Here is a 16,223-nt window from a genome sequence, read left to right as displayed (position 1 = left end):
TTTCTTCAGGTCAGACCAATATTCAAATACATGTTTTTATGCGTTCCTTGTGCACTTGACCAAAGGACACAGATGAAAGTGCAGTTGACAAAGTTGGTAAAACTATCAAGGCAATTTTGTTTCTTTTTTTGGGGTTATACTAGTGCATATGGTACTATCTATAATTTTCAAAGGTTTCACTAGGATTTTAAAACTAGGAGTCCAGGGCTCCCATTTTGGTTAGAATAGGAGTCCCACCAGCAAACGATGCAGTCCCCACCAGAAGATGGAAACTTTGCAGATTAGAAGAACTATTGGTTGCCACCAAGTTTAATTTCCACCTTCTTTATAACACTGACATATAGCTCATGTTTGTCGTGTGACTGAATTTTGTTAGTTTTGTCAGTCTTATTCCAAACACCAAGCCAGGCATTACACACTTCCTTACACTTGGCTACTGTCCCATCCCAGCTATCGGTTCTAGCAACTTAAGCACTCTTCTGACTCTCATTACAATCTTTGAAAATTTGCTGTTTCACCCAAAACTACTTATTAAAATATGCAAATGATATTTTGTCTATGTCTCAACATATCTTGATTTCGAGGTCACGCGCACAACTTACTCACTGCAAGCTACACTTGGAAATGAACACAATCATGCAAGCTAAAGTGTTTATTTGTTATACTCTCATAAATAACCGGGGCCCCGAGTGGCCAAGTGGTCTAAAGCGCTCACCGTTACGGATCACTGCCATCTCACCTCTGTCTGCGTCGGTTCGAGTCTCGGATTCGGCTAATGTGGTTATGTGAGAAAGCTTGCCAGTAGCTTCTCATGGGTCGGTGGTTCTTTCCGGGGGTTTTCCGGGTTCTTCCTCCACCATTAATACTGGCCGCCATGTATAGCCTATCTTGTGCTGAAAAATGGCGTTAAGCCCTTTAACAACATCATAAATAATCACATGTGGATCTCTGGGTCTTTCTGCCTATGAAATCAATCACTGTAAATATCAGCAGATTTTCCACCCAGCAGCCAGTGAAAGTCTTAGAATTTGATGCCTAGCTATTGCACCAAATTCATTTGAAGTACTCTTATAATGGCAATATTTCCATCAGGGGCTCATTCAGACAATGAAATCTGTCATTGTAAATATCAGCACAGCTAACTGATCAACACATTTTCTCACTCAGCAAGTGGCTAAAGCAAGTCTGGCAAGTCTTTGAATTTTGCTGCCTCCCTATTACATTCGTACAGAGGACTCCTGCAATAAGTGATTTTCTGCATCCCAGAAAAAAATTTGTGTCCAAATACATGTGATTAAGCATTTCCGAGACTTATGATTTTTCTTTGTCCCCTTGAATTTTTTTCTTCTTCTTCTAAATATGGAACATGGGGACACAGTTTCCCCTGCCCATGTGATCCTAGGTGCATCCCTGGCACTGAATCTCTAATTTCTTTGATGATTTTAATTAAAGCAAGCAAAACAGAAAGAGCAGAATTTTCACCCACTAGAATTCCTCCATGCATGTAACAAATTAATGCAAAGTTCCATTCAAGGTCTTCAACATCTTAAACATTCTAGATAGCATTCAGGAATCAATAAACTTTTCTGGACATGTTCTGGCAGTTCTCAATAACAATGTGACACAGAGGGAACAGTGATTTACATTCAGAACAATGTGACAGATGGTGAACATGTTTCAAACGCAGTCATAGCTGAAAGAATTTTGAAATTATGGAGGTCTCAGGCAACACTGGGTTCTCAAAAGATGCATACGCTTGGCAATTTTTGCTTGGAATTTAAATGTGACCAATTTCTGATGCATCAGCCTTACTTATGCTTGATTCAATTCTAGCACAATTGCCTACTGAGAACACTCTAACCATAATAAATTTACGACAGTAATCAACATTTACTAGACTGCCAATTACACCTCATCCAAAAATAATATAACACCTATGTAAAATCAGTATGAACTTATCTGAGCTAACAGGTCAAAGATGCATTGCTTAGGTGTGCAAAACTGAATCAAGATTAGACAGTCTGAGATTATCTTTGAAGTATATGAGGAACAGGGGATCAATTATGACTTGGATGAATTAACTTTTGATATAATATCTGTTTGTTTGATTGTCCAGCAAATAGCAAATTATAATTAGACACAAAAATGGAAAATGTGCTGGCTCATGAAACCAAGTGTCAAATGTAAATGAAAAAACTTTAATTGTGGTTTCCTGGTGGTTAATTTGCTATCAAAAGTTTAAAAATGCAGTTCTTTAAATTAAAGTATCATTCAATAAAAATTTACAGGACATTGCATTCAGTAATTTATTGTGTGCAATGGGACTATTCTAGACTGAATATCAAGATGGAACAAATTTGTTATATTTGAGAAATCTGTGAACTGTTAAATCCCAAAGGATTTAACATATTTTTATTTATTTCTCAGTCTCAGAAGCAATCTGCTAGCGATGAACATTCCAATCTATTTCTTACACAATACTCAATCTGATTTTAATCAAATTGACAAAATACTGTATAATTTCTTCAAACTATTCAACAGGAGACTAGAAATGTTAAATATCAGTTTACTCCAAGAATAACGAACAATATAGCTATATGCTCAAGATTGTAAAAAAACTAATGACTATCGAGATTCACTTTCGACTCATTTTCATTTTGACTCTTGAGATTATAGGGTCAAGGGTCAAATGTTTTCTGTTTAGAAATCTGTTGAGAATCGTGATCATATGTAATTCTTTTACAAGTCAAGACAAGATTTAAAAGAATAATTTAACTTAAGTCCTAAAAAGCTAATACCATTACATAACAAAACAATAGATATTTAATTAAACATGATTAGCAAGACTTATAAAGACACAATGGGGCAAATCACATAGATTAAATATAAGCAGGCAAATCATTTTAAATAGTAATTCAAAGTGAATTTAGTATTTAGGCAACTAAAAATAAACACTAAAAAACATGTTAGGACCTACAAGTTACAAAAAATGTCAAATCTAGGTAACCAAAATTAAACGATAAATTTAAAATAAATTAAATTAAAAGAGAAACACCAGTTACGTCTAAAATCATGATCAGATGCAAATTAAGTTTTACTTTTTAAAGAAAAGATAGCAGATGGGCACTTGATGGTGCATATGATACTAAAACAAATGCTAAAACAGATATTAGTTGTCATTATCACATCAGGAGAACAGGGATGGGGGATTATTTGCAAATATTACATTTATAATATTTAATATTACAGGAAAATATGATTGATCAAAGTGATTTAAAATCTCATTCCTCTCTAACATAATCTAGTCGCTGCATATTTAACAAACCTTCTAACACATGATGAAGTTTTCATTCATGGGACATTTAAACAATCTGAATATCTAAAATTGTATTTATTGTGGTTAAAACACAAAATCCTCCAAACTTTGGAAGTACACTTATTCAAAGTAGGGCATAACCGACTTTTGATCCGGAAATCGGATTCCACCGGATAGTATGAACTTCCGATTAATCGGAGTCGGACAAGGCAGGAACGACCGATTCGGATAATAAAAATAATAAAGTTGAATTTCTATAGCACCGTGTCTAACACTGCGTGTCATTCGATAGTGCGTTAATAAAGTTAAATAAGAAGTCAGAAAAGTCCAATATGGTCAACACAACGGGGTGAAACGATAATACTTGAGTTAGACCGAAAGATTTAAATTTATTAAAATATATAATACAGTCCTACCCGTTTATGTCAACATCCTCAATAATGAAGGCATAATATTGAATACATTGACACATGCTAATGAGGTATTAAAAGAAAATGATTCTTACAATCGTAAATATAAATAAAGTTAATAAGGAAACTTTCACAGCACAATAAACTTGTTTCAATCACCGATCACTTTGGAAAATGCAAGAATCGATCAGATTTCATTGCTTTTATTTAAGTCGCTGCAAGAGGCCAACTTTATAGGACCAAACAAAAGCCTGTTTTATTTTTATTTGACCGCGACATTAAAGCATGGCGGCAAGATCAACTAATTGTTGAATAAAGTACAGGATGGAACTGGCCGCTTGCCGACATAAATGATTAAGGCGGGAAAATTAAAGCCTGGCGGCAAGATCAACTAATTGTTGAACAAAGAATGGGTCGGAACTGGCAGCTGGTCGACATAAATGATTAGGCGGGAAAATTAAAGCGTATATGCTGCGTGGATGCATTGGAACTGTATGATAATGTAAATGAAATTTATATTAGCATACAGTGTGAAAAAATTGTGCTGAACTGTTGAGACTCTGCGGCTGCATCCATCATTAATCTCACATTACAGTTCTGACAGATACTGCGATGCTATGTTGTAGATAATCTTGAGTTTTGATATACGACTTTCCATAAACTGTCACTTTGTTTCTAGACATACATCCCTCTCATGCACTATTTAGATACAGAATTTGTTGTATTGGCCACAATAACAAAATATTTCTAAGCCTTTACAGACAATAAAATTAAATGAAAATCTGATAAAAGTAAAAAAAATAATTTTATTTTAAAATGTCGCAAAAACAACGAAGCAAAATATGGGATTATTTTGAGATAAATGCCATAGATGAGTCAAAGGCAGATTGTTTGGTTCCACAGTGCAAGGATAAATTAAAACGAGGAGGTAATGATCCACGTTCATATGGAACCAGTGGACGTATCAATCACCTGCGTGCAAAACATCCGGATGAATATAAAAAGTATACCGGAATCTGTGACATCGAAAAGAAACGAAAAGCCGAAGAAGTAATGCAGCCTGGAAAGAAACAAAGAGTACAGACAATAGAGTTCTCCCCCTGCGGGTCCGGGGTTGTAGAATTGGCCCGACGTGCCTCGCTACGTGTCGTAAAAGGCGACTAAGTAGAGGCAACCTGTTTGCCGTGGGTTGCGTCCCGTGTCGGAGGAGGAAAGGATCCTGGTAGTTGAGCTGAGGCTTTCCCTGCAACACACTACTTTGGCCTCTACTTCTCTTAGACGGGTGGTCGGGATGGGCCCGGTTCCGACAAATCGGCTGGTCACGCCGAGCCCTAGGAGGTCTTTATTTACTCTCTCACCTTCTTTATCTGTCTCCTTGTATCTCTCTTGATACCACCGTTGCCCCTAAATTCTCTTCCTTTATCTTTCCCTTTTCCAAGTCTTAGAAGACTTCCTAGAAGGCGGTGGCTTAACGGGTCAATCGGGGGGTAATTTTACCGACCTCAGAAATTGGCGACTTCAGGGTCATTCAAAGGTAATTTTATCAACTGATTATGGCATCTGTGTATCCCTGACACTTGAAAAGTGTCCCCTTGTTGGGCTCCTTGGTGGGTGGGGAGCACGGGTGCTGAAATTTTATTCAAGCCATCATGGATAATTCCAAAAAAACCCAACACAAACGTACCAAAACAGGATCAGAGTCGGATGATGAGCCATGTAGTGTGGAATCCTTTCCTCGCTTCATGGTCATCCAATCGAAAGACGAGGCGAAACCACTTGCTGCACTATCGCCATTTATAGTCGAAAAGACTATACTTGGATTAGTTGGCAAGCCGAAAAGTGTAAAAAAACTAAAATCAGGCGGCCTACTTGTAGAGTGTGAGCGCAAAGCACACACTGAAAATATCCTAAAAATTAAGACCTTTCATGATATTTCAGTAAACTGTTTCGCCCACTCTACACTTAACACATCAAAAGGCGTCATTCGTTGCCGTGACCTAGCAGGAGTCACCGACAAAGAAATCGTCGAGGGTATGAAAAATGAAGGTGTCACTGCAGTCCGCAGAATTCGTATCAAACGAAACAACAATCTGCAGGACACCAACACTATTATACTCACCTTTAATAAGCCAACAGTACCTAAAGTGGTCAAGGTTGGATTCCTACAAGTTAAGGTTGAGGTATACATACCAAATCCCCTCCGATGTTACAAATGTCAAAAATACGGTCATCATGAAGACAGATGCTCTAGAAGTCAAATATGCGGCCGATGCGGCGATCCCTCCCATCGGGAATCAGAGTGCAAAGCCACTCCGCATTGCGTCAACTGCGGCAAAGAACACCATGCTAGTTCAAAGGACTGCGACACATGGAAACAGGAGAAGGAAATCCAGAGGGTTAAATACACGTCCAACATCCCCTATCCAGAGGCCAGGAAGCTTGTTCAAGCTAGATCACTCCCCGGCCCATCCTTCTCAACTGTAGTGAAGAGCAGCCAAAAAGCAATGAAAGACGCTCAAACTCAAACAAAAACCCACCTGAATCCCATTCCGACTCGAACATCCCGCACTACAAACCCCAGAAAAACTCAACATCGACACAAACGACATTCAACAATACTCCACCACCAAGATCACCAAATAGCAAGAAAAAGTCACAAACAAATAGGCAGCAAAAGGGGTCTGATGACCCCATAAAGCTGCACAATAGGTTTGGAGACTTGGAGGACATGGATGCAGAAGAATCTGCTCCATGTACTCAAGGTAGCTCCAGACCTAACAACAAAAAATACACCCCCGTACTTCCTCCAGATAAATAACCAAACAGATTGTCTCCGCGAAAGGTCTAACCTAGCTCCAGAATCTTAAATATAAAGTTGTAATGAAGAACACCATTTTACAATGGAACTGTAGAGGACTTAAAACCAACTACTATGATCTTCTCCTGCTTTTAAACGAACATGATCCTGCGGTACTATGCCTTCAAGAAACATTCTTGAAAGATACGGACAATATCACATTTAAAAACTACTCCCTGTTTAACACCTGCTCTCCAAATGTTGATAGGGCATCAGGAGGAGTTTCTGTTATTGTAAACAACAGAGCTCCTCATAGCTTCATTCATTTAAACACCAATTTACAAGCCATTGCTGTAAGCGTCACTCTACATCGAGTGATTACATTTTGCTCTATTTATTTACCACCAAACACTAACCTAGTACCAAACGAACTCGACAATCTTGTTCAACAGCTTCCCGCACCCTTTGTTTTACTCGGGGATTTTAATGCCCATAACATTTTATGGGGATCAAATCATATAAGTGACAGAGGTCGCAAAGTTGAAGACTTTATTTCTAGACACGATCTGTGTCTATATAATACCAAAACACCTACATATTTACACCCAGGCACGGGTACATACACAAGCATCGATTTGACAATTTGTTCTCCTTCTCTGCTTTTGGACTATGAATGGAAGGTCGCTGATGACCTTCACAGCAGCGATCACTTCCCAATCTTTCTTGTAAATCTTAACTCTACAGTCGATGAAGTAATTCCACAATGGAATTTAAAGAAGGCCGACTGGGCCAAGTTCGAAACACTCTGTAAAACTAGGCTGAATGAGGATACAGTTTTCAATGTTGACGATACCATTCAGCATTTTACATCTATTTTAATAGAGATTACAGAAGAATCCGTTCCCAAGTCCTCGCCATATTGTAAAAGAACCCAAAAACCTTGGGTCACTAAGGAATGTAAGGAAGCCATTAAACTACGCCGAGAAGCATTAAGGAAATTTAATAATCAACCGACGCCCGAAAACTTAAATATATATCGCATTACCCGGGCCAAAGCTCGCCGCATAATCAAAGAAAGTAAAAGAGCATCATGGAAGAAGTATGTTTCTTCTTTAAACTCTCGTTCCTCTGTTAAAAAAGTTTGGGACACTATACGCAAAATAAACGGAAAGAGAAAGCAAAACCCTCTCCGACATCTGACACTGAACAATAACAACTTTAGTTCAAAACGTGACATTGCAAATATTCTTGCTGACACTTTCTCGAAAAATTCCTCATCATCTAATTATTCAAAAGCCTTCCGAAAACTTAAAACTCAAAAAGAAAAGTCACGTTTAAAATTCACATCCAACAACTCGGAAAGTTATAATCAATTGTTCTCACTATCGGAGCTTAGGGAGGCTTTAGACAAGGCCCATGATACATCCGCTGGGCCTGACGAGATACATTACCAGTTTCTGAAACACCTTCCAGAATCATCATTAACATCTCTTTTGAAACTCTTCAATGATTTATGGATTACTGGTAATGTACCAAAAATCTGGAAAGAAGCCACTATAATACCAGTCCCCAAACCCGGTAAAGATAGCGAAGACCCCAACAGCTATCGACCAATTGCACTCACAAGCTGTGTGTGCAAAACAATGGAACGAATGATCAATTCTAGGCTTGTCTGGTATTTGGAAACTAACAATTTAATATCTCCTTTCCAAAGTGGCTTTCGATATGGCCGGAGCACCAATGATCATCTGGTTAGACTAGAAACATTCATTCGCGATGCATTTGTTAAGAAAGAACATTTAGTAGCGGTTTTCTTTGATTTAGAAAAGGCCTATGACACGACATGGAAGTACGGGATACTAAATGACCTGAACGATCTAGGTCTAAAAGGCCGTCTGCCCTATTTCATATCCAACTTTCTCTCCAATAGAGAATTCAAAGTACGAGTGGGCTCTACCCTCTCAGATCTGCACGAGCAAGAGATGGGTGTGCCCCAGGGCAGTATTTTATCTGTGACGCTCTTTAACATCAAAATTAATAGCATCACCAAGTGTTTGACTCCTGGTGTGGATTGCTCGTTATACGTTGATGATTTTCTAATATGTTATCGGTCAAAGCACATGCATACAATTGAAAGACCACTGCAGCAAAATATAAACAAAATTCAAAATTGGGCCAATGCAAACGGTTTCAAATTCTCGAAATCAAAAACGGTATGCATGCATTTCTGTCAGTTACGAAAACATCACGATGAACCGAACCTCACACTGGATGGAACACCTATTCCAGTTGTTGAGGAAACCAAATTTTTAGGTATAATCTTTGACAGAAAACTGACCTTTATTCCACACCTAAAGAACTTAAAAGCTAAATGCTTAAAAGCACTTAACCTACTTAAAGTAGTAGCGCACACTGACTGGGGTGCTGATAGAAAAGTCATCCTAAATTTATACAGAACGTTTATTCGCTCCAAACTGGACTATGGTTGCGTTGTGTATGGTTCAGCCAGAAAATCGTATATTAAAATGCTTGATCCAATTCATCATCAGGGAATAAGACTGGCTCTGGGAGCATTTAAAACATCCCCGTGTGAAAGCCTTCTAGCTGAGGCGAATGAACCACCATTATCGCATCGTAGAGAAATGCTTTCCGCACAGTATGCTCTCAAATTAAAATCAAACCCTCTGAATCCTGCTTTTTCGGCTGTTTTTCAACCCAAATACAAAACTTCATACGAAAATAAACCAAACGCCATACCTTCCTTTGGCATTAGAATATCATCCAGCCTTGACACTACAAATATAGATCTTTCTAAAATTCAGAAATCATCCATCTCTGAAACACCACCCTGGCTAATTAAACAACCAAAAGTACGTTTTACGCTACACGATGGAAAAAAATCCGAAACAAACCCTTCTATCTTCCACAACTCTTACCATGAACTCCTCACCGAATTTAAAAACTATACCAGAATTTACACTGATGGATCAAAGGATGAGGAAAAGACTGCTGCAGCCTTTGTTTGTGGAAATCACACAACGCAAGTTCGCTTACCAAATGGAGCATCAATTTTTACAGCCGAAATCAGAGCAATAGACCTTGCTCTGCAACATATAGAAAAGAACCGTATTTTAAACTGTATCATCTTCTCCGACTCGCTATCAGTACTCCAGTCACTACACAATAGAAAACTGGAGAACCCATTATTGAAAAACATACTCGTAAAAAATACCGAGCTGAGTGTCTCCCACAATATAATATACTGTTGGTTACCTAGCCACATTGGTATTAAAGGTAACGAAAAAGCAGATCGCGCTGCTAAAATGGCCCTTTCTCAAGAACCAACTGATTTTAAAATACCATATACTGATTTTAAACCTTGTATCAGAAAGTTCTTACGTCAGAAGTGGCAGGCATCATGGAATGATGCTGTAAATAACAAACTTCATGCAATCAAGCCAACTCTAGGAGAATGGACTCCTTCCTACAGAACCATTCGTAGGGAGGAGGTAGTCATTGCAAGAATCCGAATTGGTCATACTTATATCACCCACACCCACATACTAAAAGGTGAAGACCCACCAGAGTGCGTTTCTTGCAATGAACCATTCACTGTCAAGCACTTTATGATAGAGTGCTTTGACCTACAACCTACGCGCGATCGTTATTACGTTGTGCATGACATGAAAGAACTTTTTGATAATATAAATATCACTCGTATTATCGAGTTCTTGAAAGCCGTAAATATTTACTCTAAACTCTGACTTTTATGCTATCACCTTGTGCAGTTTTATGCAATATATATACCGTCCCATTTTAATACCTATTCATCTTTTTTACATCTCCCGTTGATCGGGAAGCTTTATTTTGCACCGTTACCATCTTACCGTTTTTAATTTCAACCATTTGTTCTTTTATATCGCTGGTCGATATAGGACCTTTTATAAGTTTTAACAGATTATACAAATAACATTTTGTTTGGCGCTAAATAGCCTAAAAGTGCTGATGCGCCGTAAAAAAATAAACAATCAATCAATCAATCAAACAATAGAGTTCCTGCTAGAAAAGAAAAAACCGTTTGAGGCTAACAACCCACGCCAGTTAATCATAACTAAGAAGATCATAGAAATGATTGCGGCTGATGCTATGCCTTTCAGCATGATTAACAACGTAGGCTTCACTCGCTTTCTGAATGAACTTGAACCTCGTTACGTTATTCCATCCGAAGTCCATTTGTCAAGAACGCTTATTCCGGACTTATATTCTGCTGTGAAGAGTAAAATTGTTATTTTACTAGAACAAGCAGCCTACATAAGTTTTACAAGTGACGTGTGGACGAGCACAAATAATTTGAATGCCTTCATTTCGCTTACCGCTCATTGGATTGACAGCAAGTGGAACAGGATGTCCATTGTTCTGTCACTACAAAATCTTGAAGACCGACACACGGGCCAAGTTATTTCGGATAACATCCTTACAATGTTGGCAGCATGGTCTATTCCAGATGAAAAACGTGGAGTTCTCATGCGGATAATGGTGCGAGCATGAAAAAAGCGGCGGAGTTATCTGGATTGGATCACTTGGGATGTTTCACCCACACGATCCAGCTAGTTGTCAAGGTTGGACTTTTAAGTCAAAGATCCGTTATGGATGCTATTGTCACTGCTCGTGCAATCGTTGGGCGTTTTCGGCATTCAACTCAAGCCACAGAACAATTGCTCAGAATCCAGAAGTCTTTGACATGCGAGGACGGCACGCCATACCCGACACACCGTCTTATCCAGGATGTTACAACCCGCTGGAATTCTACGTTCTACATGCTTGAGCGCCTCATAGAACAAAAGAAAGCTATTGCCCTCTATTGTCAGGAAAATGATGGGGTTACAAATCTAACGGCACATGAGTGGAATTTGATGGAACGGGTTTTGATTACGCTTCGACCATTCGAACAGGAAACCAGGAATGCCAGTATGTCTACTGCAACAGCAAGCATGATCATCCCCAGTGTTCGCGTTCTCATGGCAACTTTAACAAAACCTGCAAGAGTCGGAGATGACATCGGAATACAGACCATGCAGTCGGACATGCTGAAAGATTTGCGTACACGTTATGAGGAAGTGGAGACAAACAAGTTGTGTGCACTTGCAACGGTTTTGGATCCCACTTACAAATTGTTGGTTTTTAATGCACATGGGCATGACGCTGTAAAGCGCATGTTAATGGACAAACTACAGATCGAGTATGAAAAAACAATCACTGCTGTCAACATTCCAGCCTCAACAGAAGTGGATCCAGGACCTTCAACTTCGACTGGCCTAGATTCCTACTACCAGGAGTTATTTGCCTCTAGCACATCCGACCAAAATCTCGCCTCTGCATCCCTGTCATCTGAATTCATGTGCCAGCATGAACTGAATTCGTATCTAGCTGAGAAAAATCAGCTGAGGACTTCACCACCAACGGACCCAGTTATATACTGGAAATCCCGGGAAAAAACGTTCCAGCTTCTGGCAGCTATCGCTAAACGTTTTTGTTCAATACCGCCCTCTTGCGTCGATAGTGAAAGAAGTTTTAGCACCACAGGTGCTATTTGCAGCGACAAACGATCGAGCATGTCCGCTGAAAAAACGGAGATGCTACTATTTCTTGCAAAGAACTTGGAAGTTATAAATTTTGATTATTAAATTTCTTTATTATCTATTAAACTGCGTGTTTTTACTTAGGTAGATGAAACATGGCAGAAATAAACTGCTTAACTTTAATGTTATGTTATATTATATTACATTATATTATATTATATTATATTATATTATATTATGCGCTACATAAATATAGCAATATTCAAGACTCTTTAACTCGCATTTCTAAATTTATTATATTATAATATCTTTGCCAAAAAACAAGAACAATATCACAGGAAAATAAATACTTAGGGCGCCATAACATGTGGATTTCAGTTTGCGAGTTTTATTTGTAAAATCGTAAGTTTTTATAATTATTATGTATAACAATGTGATCGTAGAAAAAACGTTTATAATGTTTCAGTCCATTTTACAAAAATAAAAAATTTCATGGATTCTTTGTGGCTTTGAACTTTGTTGCATTTTGCTATAGTCCTGCTATATCCTTCCCCTTGTGACATCGGTGTGATATGCAAAACGTGTGTAACACGGTTTAAAAAGTTAATTTGAAAAACCTTTTAATTTAGCATTTCCGATTAATTGAATCGTATCCGGAATCGGAAAAATTTCATGCCCAAAATCCGGAATCGGAAATCAGTAGAAAAATGCTAATCGGTTATGCCCTAATTCAAAGTTTAACAAATCTAACGAGCCATTAATCTACGCCTGTGCATCTTCAGGGTTGGCATTTTCGCCATAAGTAAGACTTCTGGGTAACTGATACCGTAATCGAGATATACGTATTTTAGATAAAAGCTCTTGCATGTTTTCTGCTGGATAGTGTTCTTATCACTGCAAAACTATGAAGTATCATGCGATGGGACATTAGTTAAAATTGGAAAAGATAAAGGTATGGAAGATTGTCCGACTTTTATGTCTTGTTGACCTTTGATAGGGGTTCGTATCGTTGCTTACAATTCACCTATAAATCAGATATAGTACATGTATTACTTACAGGTAAACTACAATATTTGCAACGATACAAGCCAATGTGACTCTACATCATGCATAATTCAATGTTAACTTAAGATATACGAACTATCAAGTAACTGATTCAGCTCATCGTCGACATCTTCGTCCTTGCCAGTAACTGTGAGTTCTTTTTGTTCATCTGATTTTGGCTCGCTAACGGTCGTTTTCTTCAAGTCTTCTACAACCTCCCCAGCTTCGGCCATGCTTATTTCACTATCAACAATCATTAACATCGGTGAAAATTGAATTAGGTTAAAGGATGAAAGCAGAGATGAACCAAATATGTGTCATGTGTTAGCGTATGCTTTTAAGGGGGCGCTCACCCGTTAATAAGTACTTTTGAGAGAGTGACGTATGTATGGTGAACTTGTTTGCATTTAAAACATGCACAATGGAGAGAATATTGGCATACCTCTATAATACTTTAAAGTAATATGGCTGACATTTTTTTGAAATTTGTACTTTTGGAAAATGTACACGATCTAAGCACACTGCTATCTAAACAGACTGCTCCCTCGTGCTAAAAGAAAGTCAACCTGAATTAGTTTAAAGTAAATCATCCGTAGCAGGTATTAAAATTTGCTTGACTACACAATACCAGCTTCTGAAAATGAAATGAATGAGTTGCAAAATATATTAAAGGTAAAAAAAACGTTATCGGCTCTTTTTTTTATACAATTTACCTCTGAATTTCAGGAAGTGCAAATGACCAAATGGAGCTAGCACACTTTTTAAAGATGCACATCTGGCGTAAGGCCAATCTGTATACTCTTTAACCAATACTACACCCATCAATCGTACACCAAAATAAAGGGAATTAAAGGTTCTTTGAACTATATCTAAGTTACACAAGGTCTTCTTTTAAATAGACAGTATAACCAGTGAGGAAAACCGAGGAAATTATATGCAAAATACGAAACTGTAGACCTCCACCATAGGAATATCAGTACTAAGTGTACAACCCCAGGGGAGCGGAGCTTAAGGTATAGGAACATTATGTTCAGAAATAAACAAAAAACTATATGTGATTGGTGCATTATATAAGAACTGTACTTTCTGTTAGGCTTTTTAAAAAAGTTGAGCGTCTTGGTAACATGTGAGATCATGTCAATTCAATTCTAGATCACATTTTTTATTTTGTATGATTTTTATTTTATATCGTGTTACACATGGCTGAAAATGTCTGTTGTGACTAGATAACTCTTACCCCTGTCTAGTTCCAGCAGAGTTATCTTTCTTAAATGCAATGGAGTACCTGGTTCTGTCCTTGTCAAATTGACAATCTAACGTTGATCTCTATGACAGTGTGTGACATGCATGCTGAGGTAGAATAGAAAGTATATTTAGTTCACAAAGCATTAGCACTATGGAGAAACAATTGGTACCGTGATACCTGTAGGGAAGAACAGCCTCACAGTGTATATATAGTGACGCATATGCGTGGGCGGCATTTATGAATTGTACTAGTTTGATGTATGAAAACAAATGGATGCTAAACATGTTTTGTCAAATATTGACAGACTTTTAAGAATAAAATGTATGAAATCTTCAGAAAATAGTCCCAGTTGACTTTGGATGGGTGCTTTTGATCGCTATAACTATGTCAGACATATACTTGTATTGCCTGATGGCTTTATGTATGTGTAGTCAGCTCCAAGATGGGCATACATGCAACAAAGTAAGTTATGTAACATAATATAGTTGATTTCGGCCAAATATTGACTATTTTACCTGTAAAACATGATAAATCATGTATATATATATATATATATATATATATATATATATATATATATATATAAAGATATATATAACTATCTTGTTTTTGTAAGGCGTACCAGAAACCAGGATAGAGAACACTCTAGGTTCGTTTGTAGATACTAGTGTATCAGTTGTTAATGAACTCATCCATATTACATGGATTGGACGAACAAAAAAAAAAAAAAAACAAGAAAAAACACCGTATGTATATAATAATAATGAGGACTTTGTATAGCGCCTAATCTTTACAAGCTCTAAGCGCTTTACAACATTAGACAACACCTGTAAGATAAAAAAAATAAAATGATATGATAACAAAACAAACACCATGAAATTAGATAACATTAATAAAAAACATGCTGAGAATATTTAAGGTAGGAAACATTATTGGGTCTTTAAGTTTGTTCTTGCAGTCGAAATAAGACAGCTTTGAGAGCGCTCTTGAATGGGATCACTGTGTCTTTGTGTCAATGTTCAGTGGGCAATTCATTCCACGTTACTGGGCCCTGGCATGCAAAAGAACGCTGTCCATATGACTTTGTTTTCATAGAGGGAATAATGAATATACGATTGTCAGAAGAGGAGCGTAAATATCTTGCTGGTGTGTACACATGTGTGAGGTCGGACAGGTATGTTGGACTAGAGTCCGACAGTAAAACGTAGCGCAGAGAACAAATTTTGTGTTTGATTCTGGATCGAATGGATAGCCAGTGTAGGGTACAGAGCAGCGGGGAGGTGTGCTCTGATCGTGGTACTCTAAGTATGATCCGAGCAGCTGTGTTTTGAACTTTTTGAAGTTTCTGGAGCAGATATAATTCAGTTATCTCCCTTACACCAGACATAACATTTAAATAAATAAAATTTCATATTTGCAGTGATTGATTATGAAAATACAAGAGAAGATTTGTGAAGTATTATATTAGCCTTCAGTCTTGATGTATATGTAAGTAGAAGCAATTTAATAATTTCTCACAGTAAAGTTTACAAGTTTAAAAACTGATAAAGTATGTTTCGTTTTGTTTGGTTAATTATTTTTCTGCCTAACTGAAGCCCATTATTGTTATTTTTTATGTAGAAAACATATAAATTATATGCAACTGTATTATCTAAAATTTTTATCCGTTTATGTTAGATGGCAACGAACACCATTTCACCTGAAATGTTGGTGCCTGTGAGGGATGTTATCGCACAGGTACCTTCGGACTGTCCTTGGACCTGTGGGGCACTGCCTCCATATATTTGTCCAAGGTAAGATCATCAAACTTTCACTGCTCATTTTTCTCATT

The 16,223-nt window shown here is 37.7% G+C and overlaps 1 protein-coding gene across 1 annotated transcript in view; it reads right to left on the bottom strand.

The window, feature by feature from the left end:
• LOC149793464 (peroxisomal biogenesis factor 19-like) overlaps nucleotides 1-13,431 on the bottom strand; it is a 63,458-nt gene extending 50,027 nt beyond the window's left edge. Inside the window, exon 1 of the mRNA XM_089967457.1 lies at nucleotides 13,244-13,431. Within this exon, the coding sequence (XP_089823583.1) occupies nucleotides 13,244-13,409 (166 nt within the window). The 5' untranslated portion in view covers nucleotides 13,410-13,431. The remainder of the gene's footprint in view (nucleotides 1-13,243) is intronic.
• Between the last annotated feature and the right edge of the window lie 2,792 nt (nucleotides 13,432-16,223).

The sequence above is a fragment of the Sinohyriopsis cumingii genome, chromosome 8 (genome assembly GCF_028554795.1).
Source record: "Sinohyriopsis cumingii isolate HCF-2022 chromosome 8, ASM2855479v2, whole genome shotgun sequence".
NCBI classification, from domain to species: Eukaryota; Metazoa; Mollusca; class Bivalvia; order Unionida; family Unionidae; genus Sinohyriopsis; species Sinohyriopsis cumingii.
The sequence above is the reverse complement of the archived record's forward strand: the minus strand, read 5'-3'. Positions and strand labels throughout refer to the sequence as shown.